This window comes from Stegodyphus dumicola, chromosome 9 (genome assembly GCF_044657685.1).
Source record: "Stegodyphus dumicola isolate Sdum_Otavi_A_Nest chromosome 9, ASM4465768v1".
NCBI lineage: Eukaryota > Metazoa > Arthropoda > Arachnida > Araneae > Eresidae > Stegodyphus > Stegodyphus dumicola.
The window spans coordinates 152298716-152322155 of record NC_140776.1 but is presented as its reverse complement, the minus strand read 5'-3'; the positions used below and the strand labels follow the sequence as shown (position 1 = coordinate 152322155).

General features: G+C 30.2%; 1 protein-coding gene across 1 annotated transcript in view; it reads left to right on the top strand.

The window, feature by feature from the left end:
- LOC118181512 (nose resistant to fluoxetine protein 6-like) overlaps positions 1 to 19276 on the top strand; it is a 59499-nt gene extending 40223 nt beyond the window's left edge. The window contains exons 9-16 of the mRNA XM_035350671.2: positions 1162 to 1251; positions 3856 to 4021; positions 6204 to 6283; positions 8479 to 8601; positions 8832 to 8952; positions 9058 to 9244; positions 14747 to 14889; positions 17222 to 19276. Coding sequence (XP_035206562.1) covers positions 1162 to 1251; positions 3856 to 4021; positions 6204 to 6283; positions 8479 to 8601; positions 8832 to 8952; positions 9058 to 9244; positions 14747 to 14889; positions 17222 to 17485 — 1174 coding nt within the window. The 3' untranslated portion in view covers positions 17486 to 19276. The remainder of the gene's footprint in view (positions 1 to 1161; positions 1252 to 3855; positions 4022 to 6203; positions 6284 to 8478; positions 8602 to 8831; positions 8953 to 9057; positions 9245 to 14746; positions 14890 to 17221) is intronic.
- Positions 19277 to 23440: the final 4164 nt, after the last annotated feature.

The following is a 23440-nucleotide window of genomic DNA, read 5'->3' as shown; positions in this document are numbered from 1 at the left end:
ATTCATGACGTTCGATATGTTTAATTTAATTAATAATAATGTTTGATATGGAAATATGTTATGCTTCTTTAATTGGGATTTACAAAAACAATTAAGATATTGATAATTATATTTAATATACAAATAGTAGTAATCGCAAATGGGATATAATTATAAAAAGTGTGATTATTTATTTAGTAGACAGTGACACGAGAGGTATTTGGTTTAAAAGAATGATCATGCTTTCATTTATTCGTTATTAGACTGAAATAATTTAACTTCAAATATTATAAATAAAAATTTGACCATTAATTCTAACTTATAATTAAAGGTCACTAGATGATGCTAACTGAGAGATCTTAAGTTTTATTACAGGTGCACGTTCAATTTCGCTTGAATATCTCTAGTGGTTGCTCTTTTATTTATTTCATACAGATTCTCCTAAGTTGTCATTGTATTACAAAGTGCATTGGGCATGTATCGTCCTAATCAAGGGGTTTCCTTGCAGTTATGCAGTTTAATTAAAAAAAAAAAAAACTAGTGGAACAAATACTATAAAAACGTTAACAAAGAATAGTGTTACTCCGGGTTACTAGACTGATAAAAATACTAAACCAACTATATTGATTCTAAAGTAGCAGAAGAGTGCACTCAGTTTTGCAACTTACTGAAATTTCAAATTTATAAGAAACTTATGAATTTAAATAAATTCGAAATGACTAGACAAAGATAAGAATATCAGAAAACAGAAATTTCGAACTTATGTAAATTTAAATGCAGTCTAAATGAACATAATCGTGAATTTAGTCGGTGAAAAAATTGAAAGTTTAATTACTTTCATTTCAGTAGATGTCAGTATTGCAATATATAAGATATCAATACTGCAACATGAAACGAACGTTTCAAGGTATTATTCATAATTTCTGCTTAAAAGGAATTTAGGAAATTAACATTTCATACGAATACTGATGTGTGATCTTTTTGAATAATCATCATCTGCTATTTTTCTAGATTTTCTAAGATTCATGAATATGAAATTAAAAGTACACAGTATCTGGATCCGTTGCTTTCAGCCAACTTTTCTTATCACCTATGAATGTGGATTTTAAATGTCTAAGAATGCATTGTTTATACATTTTTCAAAACTTAGAAATTTGCTTACTCTTTGGTTTCTTGTTCTAGGGGCTTACTTGTTTGCTATGTCACAATAAAACTGGTTAAAGGAGGTCATCCTTTCAATATCAAGTTATATATATTTCACAGATTATGGAGGTAAGCGAAATTTTCCTTGACATATTAAAAATTAAATAACAGCTGTTATCAGAATATAATATTTTGTATTTTGAAATTAAAATACTTTTAAGTATCAACATTTGTATTTCAGTAAATATTTTTAGAATATATCATTATTGTGAGGCATTTCATAAGTTTGTAAATAGTTATAATTCATTGCAATCAGCTAATTAGCAGGGATAGGCTGCGATTATTTAACACATGGATTATAAAGATAATTTAATAGACCGAATATAATGTTTTTGATTTGGTATAAAGCGTAGTTATCATAAAAAGAATCATATAAACAGATCATTCTTACTGTAAAAAAATAATAATGAAAATAAAATTGAAAATTGAGGCTCTCAAAATAAAATAGAGTTTGCCTTAATATAGTGATTGCTATTACACTGGGATTTTTAATTATGCACGATTCTTCATAATTATCGCAGTTCTAATTTTAATTCGCAACACACCTCATTCATAAGCATATTAGACTGAACTATAAACCAAATATATTAAATCAGGTAATCCGAGAAAAAGAATAAATAATAAATTAAACTCAGTAAACAAAAAATATTTACGTAACATTCATAATTATAAATGTTTTTTACATAAACATTTCTCGCAAGGCCTGCCGGGAAAAAGATAGCAGACGATTGCAAACGCAAGATCGCCACAGATTACATGATTATTTTAGTTTCAACAATGAGACTTAACGGGATATTCCGAATTAAAGTTGGAAATTTATTTTTTATATATATCTTTATCTTGCACACATAAATGTATTTATTTATAAGTACAATTGACTCACAATCTTATTGTCCACTCGGGATTGATAAGAAATGATGTTTAATTAAGTAGTTGCTGTAGAGAAAAATCAGAAAAGTTGGAAAACTTTCAGGCGTTCCATTAAATTATGAATTAAAATGATTCTTTAAATTCTCTATTCTGTAAAAATGGATATTTTAGTTGACTTATGATACCCGAAATTTTTCGCCATTACTATACTTCTTTTATAAGGTACAGGGAAGTAAAAAGGAATGAATGTTGATGGTCATCAGATCTTTTTGAAGAATCAGTATGGTGTGGCTTAATAATTCTTTGAAATGCTCTCTTTTTCCCCTCGCATTATTTTTATTTTTAACAATTTTAAATGCCTTCCTTGTGGAAATTTTGTTCAGTGTACAGAAGGAATTAATTTTTCAGAAAAGTGCAAAATTTTTAATATGATATTGATTAATAAAGCGGAATTCTTAGTTGCTGTTAATGAAGGCATAGATAGAGGGACTGAAAGCAACTGGACAAAAGCTGAATGTGACAGCAAGAAAAGTAGCCCGAAATGACAGCAACTAATTAGAAATTATGTAATCTGGCGTTGAATTCAAAATGTTTGGTTGCTGTAAAGACAGATGTTTCGCAAATAAAAATCATTAGCACTGCTTTAACATAGCCAGTATACTATTTTGTTCAAAAGAATTTATGACAATAATATATTCAGTAGATCTTTAGTGTTGTCTGAAGGTTTATTATTCAGCTCAACAAAAGGAGAAATAAGGTACAAATTTGAATAAGTGAAAAAAATCATGGAAACTGGACTCAAGGCACAATAGTTAAAATTACATTTGCTTCTTGGCAGCAATTATTATTTATTTATGACCTTCAAAATAATTCTTTATTCCTCATAAAAAGATCTCGGAATTTAACTTATTTTTAGGCTCTAGAAAGTCGTTATTCGCGACTTTTTTAAGGGATATACTGCTAGATCAAGGAAAAATTACATTAAGCTAATGAAAGATCCACTGATCAAAGTTATACCGGGAGTGCTGATACAAAACGTAATAACGAGAATCGACTGTATATATATGATGTACCAGCTTTTGCCCGGAATAAATAGATTGGTGAAGAATCATAGATGTAGTGGCAGCTTAAATTATCAGACGATAAATTTAAAAAAACAGGATCCATTTATGATACCTCGGACAAACTACCAGTGTTCAGCGTCTTTACCGCTCGGCCGCTGGTGGGCCCTTCCCATTCTTAGACAGTCAAGAACTATTTGTTTCTGTTCGCTTAGATAGTAAATAAGAGCGAAAGTGCGTTCAAAACTCCTTAATTATTCTTGTTTAATGTCTTTAAATAATTACTCCCTGAAAGTCCAGTTTAAGTATTAAATTATGAATAATTAAATTACAGTTTATCATACGTATTTAAAAAATTGTATTGCTTAACTTAAAATTTAATTTGAAGAAATATTTGACTAATAACTTTTAACTGCTTAAAAATCGCTAATTGTTTCTTAATGAATATTTTTGTTAAATAGATTTTCACTTTCCCCGATAGTATAATCTTAAACTTTTTCTACTGAAAAATGTACTTTGCAAAAGTAATTTTCAATATAAGTTGCTTAAGCGCTAGATTTTATTATTTTATACCCTAATTTTTATATTGTTTAAATAATTGTTCAATTTTATATTAAGTAATGTATAATATATAACATATTATTATATATACATATAAGTTTATTCTTTCTTAAGACGTTAATTTTTTTATTAGCAAGGTCTTCGACTACAGTTCAAAATTCTTTGCCTTTTTTTTTTTCAGAATTCTTCCAGTGTACGCCTACGTCATCCTATTCATGTTCTTAGGAAACATGTTGGGATCTGGTCCTATCTGGCATGATTCCACGTACAAACATCTGAAGGCATGCTGGGATAACTGGTGGACAAACTTAATATTCATAAACAATTTTTATAATTCTGAGCAAATGGTAAGTTTTCCGTTTAAGCATTTCGAAACTTCAGAAATGTAAAAATAAGTTATTATTTACTTTTAATTACGTATTAAATACGTATTATTACGTAGTATTTCTCTAAACATTCTCTAAATTTAAAGGAACAGCGACGAAATGAAAATAATTTGTATTGGAAATTAAAGCTCCTTACTGGGTTAAACAGCATTTACACAGCTATTATCTTCCCAGCTGAACCCGAAAATGTTATTGAATTCATTTCTTCCTGAATTTTTATAAGCAAAGTTGTAGAAAAGTTTTTCATTTAACTTGATTAGCGCGTAAGGCTCATTTAACGGCTATGGTTAACTGATTAAGGTAAAACAACTCGGAGACTATCTGCCTACGAGGAGGGAAGCCTTCGTGAAAGACCTTTTAAGAGAACTGACTCGTATCATCTTTACAATTAGGGAAAGCCAGCTCCCATGCAGCCGACCTGTTCGATGGGATTTGAGCTCGGGTCGAACTCCAAGTATTCAGCCACTTTATCGGCCCGCAAGTGGTGGGCCAAAGATCTTTTAACTCATTCCATTCTTGCTTTACGGGAAATTTACAAAAAATTAAATTTTATACTTTTATTAAATAAAGGAGTAACACTAGAGAAAAACTATTCTATCCCTAGAGTTTCTGTTACAGTTTTATGCTGTTTACTAAGAAATTTTTAATCCGAAATACACACCTTATAAGTTGAATATACGAAGTTTAAATTAGAAAAATATAATTCGGTGTATCAAGCCGAACTGATTGCTATACAAAAAGCCTTGGGGTGGCTTGTTAGAAATCTAAATGAATCACATATAATTAGAATACATTCTGATTGTATGTCAATTCTTCAAGCACTCTCTGACCCCGAGCAGCAAAATTTAAATATTCAAATTATTAAAAAATTGGTAATACAATTGAAGGTAAGGCATCAATTGAATTTTAATTGGGTTAAAGCACATATTGGTTGTTTGGGCAATGAGAGGGCGGATGTCTTAGCAAAGGAGGCAACAATGAGTAATGATATTGAAACTGTTGATGTACAAGCCTTCAGGAGAAGATGCATTAACATTATGAAGTGTGACATTGTAGATAAATGGCGGACTCAATGGGAAAACTCTGCTAAAAATAATATGTTCATGAAGATTTTTGTTCCTAAGGAAAATATGAATATTAACAATGACATTGACTTGAATCAGTTAATTACAGGTCATGGGAGATTTCCCTTTTATCTGAAAAGATTCCATGTTGAAGATAATGATTTACGTAAAGTATATACAAAAGTAGGAGACAATGTCCACTTTATTACAGAATGTAAGTTAACCAGGTGCATTGATGGAGCGAACATATATTTTATGAAAAATGGTTTACTTAGGGCAAGAGGAATAGCGCATAAGATTATGAAGATTGTTAACAACAATAAGGAAGCCATTGGCATTGTGTGATTCGTGTATTTGTATAGTTGTGTGGTGATTTTTGTACTGGCTTAGCCCGTATATGGTCATATGGCAAACTTTGTTTTCCAAGGTGGACCGGGCTGCGCCCTAACAAAACAAAACACACCTTATAAGATATTTTCTCCTTTAGTAGTGAAACTGGAAGCATACTCGACGCGTATTCGGAAAGTCAGGAGTTTGAGTCTTCCCCTAGGGCACTGCCCATTTTTCACGTCCCCAGCTTGAAAATAAACTTAAGGACTTTACAACTTAGGAGCAATAGTTAAGGAAACAAATCTGTAGCCTTTTTATCTAATCACAAAATTTAGATTTTATTGGGCTTTACTGCGATGAATATTGAACACAAGGGTTTCTATGTGAGTCTATAAAGATGAAACTTTTAAAGCAAAGTACATAAAAAGATAATTACCAAATAAAATTTAGGGAAACTGATGCATAAGGCAGCTTTATTACTTCAATGCGTAATTTGTCCTCAGACCATAACATCAATAGCAAAGACGATAGCTTATAGTGTAAAAGATTTTCTAAAGCTCATTCTAAGTATTTAAGTAAAACCTATTTGCAACTAAATGCGAAGAGCAGATTCATTTCCTTCCGTGACAAACTCATAATGGAAAATACCTTTCCCGTTTGTGCATGAAAGTCTTGATAAATGTTTGTGTATTGCTATTTTTGTTTTCTTGGAATAAAAATAAGAAATATTATGAAAATTTCTTTTTCAGTGCATTCCTCAAAGTTGGTACATTGCATCGGATGTTCAACTGTATTTGGCTGCATTGCTCATTTTATTGCCTCTTCTAAGGTTAGTTATAACTGGTCTTTGTTTGTTTTTAAGGAAAAAAACACCTTAAATACTTAAATGCTTCTGTGCGAGGTTTAAATGCAATGCATTCTCGTATTAAAATAATAATTTTTGTTTATTTTAGGCTATATTAATTTTAAATGACGAATCCCTATTTCGAACATCAAAATTAAATTTTACTGATTATTGCATCAAACTTTGTAATGCGTGACTCACAAATCTGAAAGGAAGTTAATATAATGCGTAAAATTATAAACTCGTATGTCGATTTCAGTAAGAACTTATTTTTTGTAACAGGAAATAAAAGACAATTTTTAGTATCTTTTGGTAAAAACTCTTTTAAATTCAAGGTAAGTCAGAAAATTGTATACGACTTTAACAGATGGCATCTGCGTACTGGTTTCAAAAGCGAATTAAATTTTCTTTATGTAGTGAGGTATTTACTCAACACATATCGGTACTCTTATGACTGCAATATATAATGTATGATGTAAGAAAGTGAATCAAAATAGTCTTGGGGAATCTTCAAGGATATCGCAGAAAATTGGCAGAAATTGGAGTAGCTTTCGTTGAAAATATGTTGCTCCTTTAAGCTAAAACAAAGTTTTATCAAGAAATTACAGCGGCATATGCTATTCCCGCGGACACACTGACAAACGTTGTTCAAGCAATATCTTGTAGTTCTACTATGCGTTTGGTCACTAACCGCTGTAATTCTGAAACTTTGAGTACTGTATTATAACTGTAAAATTACAGGTATAAGAAGATTATATTAAACCTAACATAACCTACCATATGCTTGATTATATTAATCTATAATTAAGTTTGGTATTAGAACGCAGTAAAGAATTTCCTTTTGTTAAAGAGTGTGTGCATTTTTCTGATGGATCCTGTACATTTATATGCACTTGGAATTCATATACGGACGACAATTTAAAAATATGACCGTAATCTTCAAATACTTTTACAAAAGTGCTAGCATTTCCAACATTAACCCATCAATTAAATAAAAAATAGTACTTGAAGATTTGTGTAGATATCGAATGATACCTGACGTAAAATTATTTTAATTTAGGAAGTGAAAATAAGGAAACAATACGTTTTTTAATGTTACTCATTTAGGCTAAAATAAAAATTTTACATTTTCATAATAAAGCTTTATTACAAGTTAAAAAATAGGCTAATCATTAGAATATGGTAAGAGGTAGTTTGGCGACATTTTGGTAAGGCGATAAAGGTTACTAGCTAGGACTTTAGCAATAATCTGAGAAGTACACAGTTCGAATCACAGATTATTTTGTCTCAGAGAAATGAGAGATCATGAGACATGTAATGTGACATTTTCCGGAAAATTCCGATCGTGATTTTAACTAATAAGCACTTAGAAACAATTTCGCTGCTAAAGTGCAGAATCGCCCACTTATTTGTTTGGCGCTTTTTACAAAAGTAAGAAGAATTGGAATTTTGTAAATTTTCTTTGACTTTTTAAGTGAAAATAGGTCGATGTGTACATAGTCAAGTCAAGAGTGTGTGCAATGCCATTTTTGTGCAATTCTGGGATGTTTGTTTAAGTGAAAATAGATCGACGTGTACATGGATACCGTGTATGTGCAATTCTTAAAAACACGGGAAGCAGTTTGCGATTCTGCACTTTCTCCCAATTTAGCACCTAATTGTCGTGATTAAGCATTTTTGTTCCATAAAAGTTCTAGTATAAGCGTAATTTGGCTAGCAGATTGTTGGAAAAAAATGTTGAGTAAAAAAAAAAAAAAAAAAAAAAAAAAAAAAATGCCTTTACTTCGTGAAAACAAAATGGCGTCCAAAACAACACTAGCATGTTGCTGTAGCAGGGTTGGTCGCCAAATTTTCGCCAAAAAATCGCCAAGTTACCATAATGTAAAGATTCACCAAAAAATAATAATTAATAGACTCAGGGTTAAAATTAATTAGCTTAAATTACGGAATGCATTGGGTACTTACGTATTTGCAAACAACTTGGAACAATTTGGCGATTTTTTATACAAGAAAAAGTTGATTCGATGAATTTTCGTATTGGCACGTACAGTGGATATGGTTAACTAAAGAACTGTTATATGCATGGTTGTCCAGAGTTTAACGACTACTGAGAGTTTGGCACCTTCTGTATATCAAATTTTATATAGTAATAACTTTTATTAATAATTGCCTTTTTACAGGTGGCCAAAAATTGGTTTGTCTCTAAGCGTTTTGACAATTTTAGCTTCTGTAGTGTACGCGGGCGTTGGTACCTACGTCAATCAGTATCCGCCAACTATGCTGTTTGCTCATCCTGATCCAAAGTAAGTTGAGACGAAAGGCTATAAAACATATTTTTGGGGCCAGTGTGTTTAACTTCGTACTGCTGTAAGAAAGAATATACCACTGTGCCATTTATTTAATTACAACACTTCCTTAGTAAACGTATTATAACAGTGCCTTAGTTATTGCTAATAATTTAAATTTGATTTTTTTTAAGTCGGTATCCCTCTCATAGAAAGTATATTTACAAATTTCATCTTTTATTTTCCAGCCAAAGGATTGCCTACTGGGCACACTTTTACTTTAGGCCATTCGTTCACGCTGGACCGTATTGCATTGGAATATTAGCTGGTTATCTTCTAGCTACGAAACCTGATTTAAAAATTCCTAGGGTAAATATCATCTTTAAAATGCCATTTGATTAGCCTCTGGAGGAAAGAAAAATGATGTGAGAAGAACGTAGTAGTGTAATAAGAATGCCGATTTCTTTTATCCAGGTTATTCAACTGGTTGGATGGTGCCTAGCATTCGTCTTTAACTTCTCAGTTTTGTACGGTGTATGGGAATGGAATAAAGGAGCAGAGCCATCTTTTTGGGAATCCATGTTTTACGCTAGCCTTAACAGAGTAGCTTGGACACTTGGAGTTGCATGGATGATAGTGTGCTGTGCAACTGGTCATGGAGGTAACTGATAACAATTTACTAATTAAAGGGAATTTTAAGAATCATAAAACTGTTTAATTTGTTTTTAAAGTTACTTTATAATAAAAGCTGTATACTATATTTAATGCAAACGCTTGCATTTTTGAAATTTCCTTGATTTTGTTCTTTATTTCCTTGTATGTTTTAATCCGTTTTCTGAAAGAAGTATTAAAACAAAATCCCTTACATACTAAAAGTGAGGTATTCGATTACTAATTATTTAATAAAAAGGTCATTCTCACATGAATCAATAAATCTGAATAAATACGTATAATAGATAATTGTTGACTTGAAAGATAGATATTAGATTTCAGACAAAGCGAATGATGACGAAATAATACTACAGATATTAGGAAAGTATATCTTCGTAAAGGCCATTTTAAAGGATGCTTATTTTTATAGCACCGGAAATATTATTACTTAAACTTCTCATTTTATGTTTCCGAAGTGAATGAATCTCTGAATGAAAACCTATTTTGCATAAATAAAAAATGAGATAATCATTTTTATTTTGTAATAAGTGAAAGAGGGCGCATTAGCCAATAATAATAATTTCAAAATCCTTTTTTAAAAAGAATATATTATTAATAAAACACCTCAATGATGATAGTAACTAATAAAATGTTGTATTAGAAAAATGTTTTAATAATTACAGTAATGTTGATAATGTTCATAATTACCAATTGAAGGTATAGTAAGTTAAATGTATTTGAAATCATATTAACTAGATACGCTATCAAAAAATGCAAATATCAGCTGTTATAAAGTGCGTCTACTGTTTCAAATCGCTGGGTTAATGGATCAATGCAAATGTAACTTGAAAGATAACTTAATGATCTTAAACCATCTCAAATGACAGCTCTCTAGAAACTGATTATTTACGAAGCGGTGTTGAAGCTAATTTAAAATCCCTGTATCTTGTGCAATGGGAGAGCATTTTTCAAGTCACCTAGATGATAAATTACATTGTAGTGAACATCACATAGCCGACGGGGCGTCAAAGATTTGAAAATCTTTGCTAACATATCTCGATAGAAATGTATTCAAATCAGATACAGGCTTCATAAACCGTTAGGCTCAAACTAACAGTTCTTGCATAATATAATGCAATAACAGAAAAAAAATACTCATATACATCTTTCAATAAAAAATACTTTGCGTCAAATTACTACCAAGTTTAGCAATTTCGAAAAAACAAGAGGTTAAAGAATTTTGAAAAGCGATAAAATAATTCAATAATTTGTACTAACATATTTTAATAGTAGCTAATATAAAGGGATGAAAATATGCATAAATCAGTCATGACAAGTCAAATAGTGATGGATAACCTACAAATTGCGTAAATAGTATTAATTTTGGGATTAAAAAAAGAGGCTAGACAAAAAGATAAAAGGTTAAAAAATAGTAAACCAAAGTGTTTTCATTTAAATTCTTTTCTACTTAGCAAAGGATTAAAACTGAATGTATTCTTTGTAAAATATATCTTGTCGTACTAGCTATTTTAAAACGCATTTGCTAAAATTAAGAAAAGGAATATACTTTTACGTTGTAGGTATTTTCAATATTCTTCATATTCTGTTTATATATATGATGGCGGTATATACTCATTATATATATGCTCGTCTTAGTTTTAAAATTTGAAAAATACTTTTTTTTAATTTTAATTTCGAAAAACTTATTTAGTTCATGATAACAAAACATGGCTAATCTTTGGAATATGGTAACAGGTAGTTTGGCGACATTTTGGTAAGGCGATAGAGGTTACTAGCTAGGACTTTACATGGAGTACATGTTTACATGGAGTACATTTACATGGAGTACATGTTTAGTGTACATGGATAAAGTCAAGAGTGTGCGCAATGCCATTTTTGTGCAATTCTGGGATGTTTTTTTTAAGTGAAAATAAGTCGACGTGTACAAGGATACCGTGTATGTGCAATTCTTAAAAACGCGGCAAGCAGTTTGCGATTCTGCACTTTCTCCCAATTTCGCACCTAATCTTCATCATGATTAAGCACTCTTGTTCCATAAAAGTTCTAGCATAAGCATAATTCGGCTAGCAGATTGTTGGAAAAAAAATGTTGAGTAAAAAAAAAAAAAAATTCCTTTACTTCGTGAAAACAAAATGGCGTCCAAAAAAAAAAAAAACTAGCATGTTGCTGTAGCAGGGTTGGTCGCCAAATTTTCGCCAAAAAATCGCCAAGTTACCATAATCCGAAGATAACCGTTTTTTCATCTTTTTAAGGTTCATCACCATCAGCAGATCAGCATTAAATATTTTATTTACATTTGACATTGAAAATTACGGTTCTGTAACTGTCCTTACAATTGGCAGATTTTCTTTTAACATTAAAGATCTTACCTTTTCACCATTCGAAAAATTCCATTTTTCCCTTGGATACATATTTGCACAAATTTTTAATTAAATTTTATTTAAATAATGATAATTCCTGGTACTGTGACAACATTTTTTACATTTTTTGCTGGGTAAATTTCTCATAAAGAATTCTGCAGCGTGTTCTGCTTTCAGCGATATGTCGTGACGCACATTAGTTTTTTCGGTTAATCTTTGGAATATGGTAACAGGTAGTTTGGCGACATTTTGGTAAGGCGATAAAGGTTACTAGCTAGGACTTTAGTAGTGCACATGGATAAAGTCAAGAGTGTGCGCAATGCCATTTTTGTGCAATTCTGGAATTTTTTTTAAGTGAAAATAGGTCGACCTGTACATGGATGATACCGTGTATGTGCAATTCTTAAAAACGCGGCAAGCAGTTTGCGATTCTGCACTTTCTCCCAATTTCGCACCTAATCTTCGTCATGATTAAGCACTTTTGTTCCATAAATGTTCTAGCATAAGCGTAATTCGGCTAGCAGATTGTTGTAAAAAAAATGTTGTGTAAAAAAAAAAAAAAAAAAAAAAACTTTATTTCGTGAAAACAAAATGACGTCCAAACGAAAACTAGCAGGTTGCTGTAACAGGGTTAGTCGCCAAATTTTCGCCAAAACATCGCCAAGTTACCATAATCCAAAGATTAACCCAAAACATTTACAACGAATGATAAATTTTATAGGATTCTATAGTAAGCTTGTGTTTGAGTTCTGCAGACCGTACTAGACTGCTAGTGAGTTACTTGAATCTGAAATAATCATAAAGTTGGAATCATAAAGTTAAAAATAAGCTTTACATTTAGGCTTAACAGAAAAGTCACAACTTGTGCTACTAAATAAGTATTAATTAACACAATAGAACATAAATTATCATAACGGAACATTAAATTTTAATGTAGATAACGAAGTCCGAGATTGCACGTAAAATAACCCATGTAGGTTGGCTCAGATATTTACCTGCACGTATTTTTAAACGTCGGCTGGCAACCGTAGTGCCGTAGTGCAAACTTAAGCAAAGCTAGCGATAGTAATTAACAACAAAACGCTGCTGCCACAAAGTAAACATTCAAAACCCTCAGCTTAAATATATGAACAAATAATTTGCATTCTATTGAGGAATATGGAAAGAAGAAATTATAGTAAACTTAAATCATAATAATTAGTTGTACGGTATTTTCTCCCTTTTTACTTCCTTGTACGAAGTAAAAAGGAAGTATTGTAATCGCGAAAAGTTTCAGGCAACATATTTTAACGAAAATATCCATTTTGACCGCTATCGAATGCAATTTAACAATGTTTTTGCGTGATACCTGTACGTAAGGACAGAATATAAGACTCTTTTCCTCCAAAAAAATTATAAAACTGCTTTAAAATGAATTCTGAAGAGAATTTTTCGTGGCGTCTGTACGAACGTATGTACGTACGTATCTCGCAAAACTCAAAAACGAGTAGCCTCAGAACGTTGAAATTTTGTATATAGGACTGCTATAACATGTAGATGTGCACTTCGTATTTTGGTTGCAATCGGCCGCACCAAACGTATATAAATATATTTATATATATATTCACTCTGTTACCCGGCTCACTGATCTCAGTTTCTTTACTCTTATATGTTTGTAAATTGTACATTTTTTGCTTTAAAAATGATTGAATTATGTTGGTTTTATATCTTCCGGTTAAGGTTTTTATTCCTTTCGTAATTCTGGAAGCAATATTTGTACAATTAGCAGCAATTTAAAAGCTGTTTAAGTGCGGTTAAGTTTTAAATAACATGGCGGACATATTTGTTTACATTTGAAACAGCAGAAATGTAGATTTGTTGCCAATCTAGAGAGACTAAGCTTCGCAACACAAAAATAACGCCTTCATTTGTTATTGCGAATTAAATCATGCTTAATCCTTTTGGGAATTTTTTCGAGGAAATAAATGTTTAAGATTTACTTCGCAATTTTTAATGCAGATATTTTGAGTTTTTATGTATTTTTGCCTTGTCGCTAAGTGAGAACTGAGTTAATTGAATGAGAAATACTAAATTGTCCGTGAAAAACTGTTTCTTTTCTGTTTTGTTTGCTTAATTTCTTTCATACATCGTTTTAGCTTACAATTAGTTTATTACAATATTTCAATAGAACATGTGGCAATGATAATTCTTCAAATCATATAAATTTTGTGCATTCAGAGTGTCCTTATAGTAAACAAATATAGTGAATTTTAAAGAGTGCATTTATTCTATTGTGGTTTATGCGCTGTCGACGAAGTAAATTTAATTTAATCCAATCAATTTAAATGAAATTCAAGAAAAAAATACGTATAATTTAATATTCCATACAAGGAAGTCATGTGGTGTACACATCAGATTTTTTTCAAATGTCTTCATAATGTAACTGAAAATATGATCGATGTGTATTTCGGAAGTCCGGAGCTCGAGTTCCGGCGAATGAACAGCGAATTTCTTTAGTTTCTTGTTATCAAAAACTTCTAAATGACTCTACGGGTTGCTCCCTAACTAAAAAGTGGTGGACGATGATCCGCATCACCAAGGATTTCGCGATTTGATCTTCTCATCACCAGCTACCCTTTAAAAGGAGGAGTATTTTCTCTCTCCTTTCCGCACAGTATAACTGGAAGCGTATTCGATGCGTATTGGGGATATCCGGAGTTGGAATCCAGACGAAAGCTTTCCATATTGGTCACGTTCTAGTATCGATATAACCTAATGACTCTATATAGTTACAAATTCTTTTCAGGATTAGTTATTTAATTTTTGAATACTTTAAAATTTCAGTATTCATTTAGAAAATTTTTTAATTTAATTTTTTATTTACAATTTTTTTCGATTTGTATCGTTTAGACCTAATCACTTCAGATACAAATGATTCATATTTAAACTAGGTATATATTTACATAGTTACGTTATCAAACACATGTAAATGTACGAGTGAAAATTAAGAAATTTTGAATTCCAAATGCCTTTGGAAAGGATGTAAAATGTCCAAAAACATTTCCACCACAAATTTTATGAATCAAATGAGTAAATATTATACTTTGTAAAAAATCTGTTATGTAATGAAGTGAATTCATGCTTTATTTTAGGTGTCATTAATTATATCCTGTCTTGGAAATGCTTCGTTCCGTTAGGTCGTCTTACTTTTATAGTCTACCTTATTCACCCTATAGTACAAATTGCTGCAGTGGGAAATGTACGGACTCAAATACAGCCTGATCATTTCTTTGCAGTGAGTATTTTTCAATTTTTGAACTTTTATATCAATATGCTTTATGATTTGGATGGAAGAAAATAAGAAATTAATTAGTTAACTTATGTTTCATAGCTTGATTTGATTCAGATATCGTTCACATAAATAAATATCCGCATATCTATCTATCTATATAAATATGTAAGATAAAAAATCCCTTTGAGTTCTAAAAATCGTAATAACTTCTCTGCGTCATTTCTAGATCATTCCATTTTCCATGGCCTGCGCAGCGCTGATGACGTTATAATTGGGAACTGAAACTTTTAACTCAAACCAAAACCTTTCTCTTCGCGTACTTCCATATTGCATAAATACGCACTTCAGCTTCGCTCTCTACTCTGCTAGGATGTCATTTTGCTGTCTTGCTTACTATCGCAATAATATCAAAAATGTAAATGTTCTGTGAAAAGGCACGACTAGAGTGCCTTTTCACAGAATCACAGAAGTCATTGTGGCCACAAAAGTCGGTTGCAAATAAAAATGGAATTAAAATTGCCTCGACTGCCAAGTTTCTTAGATATTACGAACTCCATATATTAGTATACTAGGCAATCAGAATGCTTCCTTTTCACTATGGATCTACGATCTATAATATCCAGGTATTACGCATCGAAGGTGCTCTGTCTTTTCGTTGCTATTACTACATACATATATATATAGAGAGAGAGACATACATACAGAGAAAGGTACATAGATGTAGATATATACGTATTTAATTGGATACGAATTTTCACGTGAAATGCAATGCTATCACATGAAAAAAAAACTGGTTATTAAGTTTCAAGAGTCTGTTCATAATGCCGAATAATTCGTGAACTGATAAAGTGTGCTCTTGAAAATTAGGCAATTGAAAAGCTACAAAGTGCGTTCGTATAGTAACCGGAAAAATTAAAAGACCGAACGATGAAATCAAAAAGTGAAAGAGTAATTGTGTGTTTAGAAAGAGTAACTTCTTGACTCTTGTGAAAGCGAGTTTAAAATGGTTATTTGGTCGTTTTCCTATCAAAATGCTGAACTCGTTTTCATTCGCTAGGAAGGCATTGTAGAAAACATTTGCTTTGAGTTGGAGCAACATTATAACTTCAAATGAAACGTTAGGTATAAATCTAAGAGAAAATGGTAATGTATCGTTATCAAGAACAGGGGTACAGTCGCTTTAAATGCGAGTGCAAAAGCGTGGTAGATGAACCAAATATGTTTCAAATTCAAAGAATGAGTAAAATATGGAGAAAATTCGTTCTTTGGTAAAAGTTGATAGACGTGCAACTATTCAGCAACTTTCAGATATTCTTTAGATAAGCAAAGAAAGCTGTAGGTTAATTTTAATTGGAAATCTGAAAAAAGAAGAAATTTTGTGCTGGAAGTAACCGTCTTCTTAAAAAAAAAAAAAAAAAAAAAAAAGGATATCGAAATTATAGACAAGGGTGATGCTGGTTGCATTTTTTTATTAGAAAGAATTAATTCACCATGAACTTGTCCTTGAAATTGAATCAGGTATTCAATATTTTTACAAGAATGTGCTTTTTCGATTAAGAAAAAGGATAAGGACAATTGTTTCTTTCACACGGATAATTGCCACTTCACACGGATGTCTACTAGACCTCATACAACATTGTCTGTAAAACAATTGCCAGCTAATTTTTTTCCTTTCGTCGGAGTTTAAGATGGCTATGAAAAGACACAGATTTGAAAACTTCTCGGGTATTAAATGAAATGTTACGTGTGTTTTGCGAACGGTTAGTTCCAACGCCTATAACAGTGTTTCTATGATTTCAGAACGTTGGAAAAATTATATATACTCCTCTGGCGATTATTTCGAAGGAGATGAAGTTATTTGAAGATTAGTAATCTTTTTTTTACTTGTAAAAAATTGTTCGGTTTACGAGCACACGTTGTATTTTGCGTCTTACACACATCATTGTAAGGAAATATTTCCATGCTGAAATTGTAAACTGCTGAATTTCAATTTAATGGGACTGCTTCAGTAACTGCCAAAAGATGGATCAACCTATTTGTGCAAAAAGTTCATTTTGTATTTATATGCAGATATTTATTTAATGTAAATGGATTCTAGTATTTTAAAATAAATACCTAAAAGTTTGCAGTGTTTTCATTAACAGACATATTATTTTAATAATAATTAATTTAGTTTTTCAGAAAGTGCAAATGTTTATCAAGGCACAAGTCAATCTCTCAAAGTAAACAGTACTAAGTTGTTACAAACAGGCTGAAGAATAAAACTATCATAAACGGATTATAATTATTTATTGCAAAATTAGTTTTATAACAATGTTCTCTTTTTTTATTTTAGGTATGGGTCTATTTTGGTCATCTTTGTGTAACATACGGCATTGCATTTGCGGGCACTATGCTGATTGAAGCGCCTTTCTTGTCTCTAGAAAAGATTATTATTCCAAGAAAGGGTGAAAAAGAAGACGTGCCTTCCGCGAAGGAAAATAATATTCTCAAAGGAACTCTTCAGCTGGAGAAAAATGGCGATATAGCTATTATCGTTCCCAATGACTCTGAAGAATCTTTAGGAATCGATAACAAAGCAATTATATACAAATTGTAATTGATTGCTTTAAGAAAACCAAATACATTGTGCCAAAGGCGGTTAGCATATATATATATATATATATAATTTGGATTTTTTTTCTTAGCTATACTCAAAATTGCAAATGATAATTATATATTCTGTTCTATATTTATAAATATAATGTCGATTTTTTTTCTTAGCTGTACTCAAAATTACAAATGATAATTTTTCTTTTTGGAAATCATATTACTTTCAGATATCCATGCACAAAAACAGTTAGCTGATTTATAAGTTAACATAACTGTAATCCAGGCACGCCAGATTCAGTATTTCACGTGGACAAAATAGCCATCAGTCTATAGAGTGCGAACCGCTTGAAACAAAGTCATTTTCATATTTAATGATATAATAAAAAAGTAAAATTGTACGTAAAATTATACTTCTTAAAACAAATAAAAGGAAAATAAGGAAATCTACGTTAATGAACGTATACCTAGTGTTTCGTTCAGGACATCAGCGATAGTTTAGCTGCAACTAGCTTTTGGCCGTCTGAGACGCTGTTTACACTAAAACTGTCAGAACAAAGATCATATGAATGTCGTTTGTCTAGATATCGTTGGGTATTTCATAGGTGAGAAAAGCTGTTCAATTCAAGCAGACTAGAACAGCTACTGTAACTTCCTTGGTTCAACTAGTATCTACCGGTAGAATATGAAAATTACTTGAGATACAAATCTGCAGCTTCCTGAGAACTACACAGGCAAGTACATGTAAAATTCGGGGATACCCACTTCACTGGATTTTTGCTTTAGAAATTATGTTCTACCGAATTTCTAATAATTCCATCTGCAAATAGGCTGTTACTTCCTCAACGTCAGTTGAGGTAATAACAGAGTCTCTAGAGTCCTATTTAGCATCTGAGATTGTACATATCATATTTTCATATTAAGTGAAATTACAATTTTGATTAATGTACTAGAATTTTATATTTTTCATTAATTCTCGAAGTGCGTCTCCGAACAATGAGACAAGTCTCGTAAGTCTTTATATGCCATAAATGTAGCTGTCACATGCAACAACAAGTTAATGTATGTACGGAAAAAATACTGCATATAAAAAGTACAATTCCCATTTAAAGGAATAAAAACAATTTTTTTAGCTATACTGTATTAGAACAAACTAAAAGTTTGAATATCGTTACATAGAAATAAAAGCTAGGCTAATGGAAACCTAAAAGTTCTATATTGGAAAATTTTACAATCCCATCACATAAAAGGAAAAGCAAATAATTTGCTATATATTCCGCAACATTTTACGTATGATTTGTTTAATAGGTACTTAAATTACCTTGCCATTTGAAAACGTTTACATTTAAAATCTTTTTCGAATTCTTGACTTTAAAGATGTGAAATGTATTCCCTCTAAATGTACAAGAGATTGTGGAAATTTAATAAGTGAAAAACAACATCGGAGAAGCGTCTAGTCAATAAAATCAAATTATGAACTTGTATTTACATAACTTGTTAGTATTTATCAAAAATGCAATGATATGCAACAATTACTTACATGGTTGGTTAATGAAGATAACATAGATGGTTAACATAGTTGGTTAACATAGATGGTTAATTACATCGTAAATGATATCTTATAATACTTACTTGGTAAACTTTAATGGTTATATGCATGGTTAATCATATCACATGGAAACACTTACTTACATGGATAAAAGTTTCTTCACGTGGATTCAGAAAAATACAATTAAAAAATATTGTATTTTGTTGAAATTTACATAATTTAATTTTTACAATGTAAATTTTATTATAAAAATTAAGGGATGTTCCAATTAAACGTTTTAGATATAAAACGAATAGACTATATTTATCTAAGCAGATTTGAACGGATATATTTTTATCTAATACCTTCACAATTTTTATTTTTCTGTTTATCAAAGCAGGAAAACTACTCTTTTAAATATTTTATCGGAAGCGTTTATTTTAAAGTATCAAAATGTATGAAAATTTGATTCTGATAGGTTCTCTAAAAGTAATATAGTGTTAATAATAATGCATTAAATTTCTTAATATATTTTAATGAAGAATGCTTATATGTTAATAATATGTGTTAAATTTGTTAATGAAGAAATGTACACGTAGCGTAAAGAATATTTGAAATCACTAAGTTAGTTTTTGAAACGTAATACGTTGAAAGAATATTATTTCGAATAATTCGTTCATTGGTACTTAAAATTTTAATAAAGAAACCGTTAAATCTTCTGTACATTAATCTTCTTGTACTTAAGAGTACATTAGTAATAACTAATGTACTCTTAAGAAGTAATAATTCTGTACATTAATCTTCTTGTACTTAAGAGTACATGTAATATTTTGAAAGAATATTATTTTGAATAATTCTTTCATTGATACTTAAAATTTGAATAAAGAAACCATTAAATCTTCTGTACATTAATCTTCTTGTACTTAAGAGTACATAAGCAATCGAGCAATTCCTTAGTTGAATTTGTATATAATGTATATAAATTATATCGTAATAATTCATAAATAATTGTACATTTTGCATTTTCTTGTTTTGAAGAGAATTATTTCATTGTTCTTTAAAATACCAACTTTAAAGATTTCCTTAGTCTCACTTCTAACTTAACACTCTGACATGCACGGGATTTCACTAAATACCCGAAACCTGCCGTGAGAAATTGGCATTTACTTTATTAGTAGTACTTTATACCTAGATTTATTCACTTTTAATATATTGATTTAATTTCGTGGGCATATTTCAAGATGCACGTATATATATATAGGTATTGTTTAACATATTTTAACGCCTTAATGTGTCATTCTGTGCGGACGCGTCGGGAAATTGGAACAGAGAATTGAGACTATTAAAATTTCCAAGACACTTTGTCTAAATTTTAAAAAATTTTTAGCGAAAATGTTTCAATTGTCTGTTTCGGCGAAACGCGTAATGGGGTTAGCTTGATTCGACATTCAAATAAATGAAATTTCCCTTGAAAAGCCTGTTTGGAGGTCGAATTGGGCTAATTTACCATTTTCCGCTTACTTTTTATCTTTTTCTGTTTTTTAATGTTTTACATGTCTAATGGTTTGATTTTCATATGTATTAATTTTTAAAACGTGCTGAACCTTTTGGAGCAGCAGCTCTTGGTAACTTTTAGGCGAGCTTACTACAATTTTTATATTTTACTTATTTTGCAGCATATTGCGCAAGATGTTTTCTAGACCAAAATTGGTTTTTTTTAAATTATAGTTACTACTTTGCTTGATAAATTATATATATATATATTGTTTTAAAAGAATAAATTGAATTTAAATACAAATTTATATTTTGCAATATTATTTTAACTTTAAATTTTTAAAATTATTTTAACTTTTTTACGTATACATGTTTGCTAAAAAATATATATATATATATACGGCCTTGCCGGTCAACCAAATAAAAAGAAAATGCAAAAATGTCATTTAATGTGCTTGTATTTTTATCATGATGTATTTCATTTTTAATTCATTATTTATGTAAACTTCATTTTTATCATCAAGCAATAAAGCATTTTTAAGAATTTAAAGGTTTATTTTAATTCCTCTAACCTGAAGAAATTTTCAGCACAAACACCATATCAGAGCAGTGTTAACCTGAAAAATTTAAATAAAATCTGAAAGCGTTTGATCATATGGAATCAAGGAAAAAGGAAATTATATTTGAAACTTTTTATTAATTTATTAATATTTATTTAGAAAAGATTTAATAAAAGAAAATGCTTATTTATTTGAAACTTTCCTTTGTCATAAATTTTTATAAACTAATTAGACAGAAAAGGACTTGTTAATTAAAAATAACTGGCTATAATGACCACTTTAGATAATGCAGTACAGAATCAACAATGCTAAATTACATAAGAAAGCACATTGAAGGTATTTTAAATAATTATAGAGGTTTTGAACGCTTTCAAAATATTTTTATTGTATAGGTATTAGTTTAATTTTAATATAGTAATATGTGTGACTACCTAGCTAATAATGTTTTTTAAACAGTCACTCTCAATATAATTCTCCTGATTTTTGCTTAAATTTTTAATATTACATATTTACAATAATATATTGTAAGACGTACAGCCATGCAAAATTACTTACACATCATTCTATCTGCGAGATTCTTTTTCAAATCAATTGATGGTCTGACAAGATATTGTAATTTTAGTTCAATGAAGCAATCAAGTGTTGCAACAGTATTACAATATAAAGGATTTTTGAACTTGGGATTACCGTTGTACACTTAAGAGTTAAAAATTATTGTTTTGCATGAAAAAAATTTCTTTATAACAATATGAAAAGCATGGAAAAACCTTGAACATAAAGCACGAATACTGAAATAAGGGGAAAACTTTCAAAACTGAAGAATTATCGGCATGCAATTTTACATATGTATTACAACTTTCCTTATTCTTTGTCTGTATACGTTAAGAAAATGATCGTTTATTTAACTTCATTTCTAAAAAAATTAAAATATGACCTTGAACGGAGCAAAGTATTGCACCTGAAAATAGAAAATCAAGAGTACTAAAATAACCTCTCAAAGCATGTTTTACGTTTCTCTTTCTTTCTGTCTCGTTTTCAACAATGGTTCATTATAGAAAGAAACAAAAATCGTAATAGCTTTTCTTCCAATATTGTAATTAGATCAAATTGTTTTTACCGTGGAAAAAGGAAAAAACAGCAACTTGAAATTATCGAGGAATAAGTTTGTAAATATATGAAAATTTTCTAAATATATTATACTTATTAGTTACAGAAAACAGAGTTATTTTGTTGCGTCACAAGAAAAGATTTATACATTTACTAAAATGTTTCGAATGAGAACGAGAGTTTCGGGCGTAAAGAAAGGCATCAGAGAGATTTTCAAAGAAAGACGTAATGACTAAACAAAGAATTATAAAATAAAACAAATTACAAAATATGAAATCGATAATAAAACAAATTTCAACTTAAAATTAGCGCTTCCACATGCTCATATTCTATGGAAGATTATATTATTCAAAATCTGAGGCCTCTAGGTACCATTGTTTTATCACAATACGCGAAACATACATACATTCATGCAGATTCTTCATTATTTAATTTCTTTAAATATAATATAGGGCAATAATATTTGGTGGCAAAAATTTGAAAAGTGAAACAACGCTTATTGTGAATCGACGCAAAATGCCCAAACCAAATTAATAGCCCTTCTGGGAAAATTTCCCCTTTGGGCTAATAACTAAATAAATAATAAATATTCCTAATTTAGAAGTTTCAACATTCTTTCTTTTCTTTTGTTTACAAAAAAGGATGGAGAAAGTTTGCTTTGTAACTTCTGCAAATTTCAAAACTTTATCAGATATAGTTTTGGATGTTGGAATTTTAAAATTCTAAAACTGAATGTGATATCTAAAACTGAATACGAATTACAGTAACATTTTAAAAATCAACTTATAAAATGAGATGCTGAGAAAGATACATTTAAATGTATACGTGGAAGAAATTATAGATGAAAAGATATTTGATTTAAAAAGAATATTAAGCATTTTACTCTCTGTAATTTTATTCAGTAAACCGGAAAGGCGAAAGGAGATTAATGAAATACCAAGCCCTAAATACATAATCTATTATTTCAGAAAAGAGTTTCTAAAATGGTCGTAGAATACATCTGTATCAAGCCTCTTTGCAAATACTTTCGAGTGCTAGGGAAAATATTTGGAAATAAATAAATAATAGCAATACTACAGAAATCTATACGTAAAAAATAGTAATAGACATAATGACATTATATTCTTGAAACAGCATTTTCAAGGAAAACCAAATATTGCCGAAGGAAGAATGAGAACTTCCCATTCTGCTTAAAATCCTGCAACGATAAAGTTAAAAAATTCTGAAAGATCACATAATTAATAATGTTTGTTCTTGCTTTGAAAGAGAACAAAAG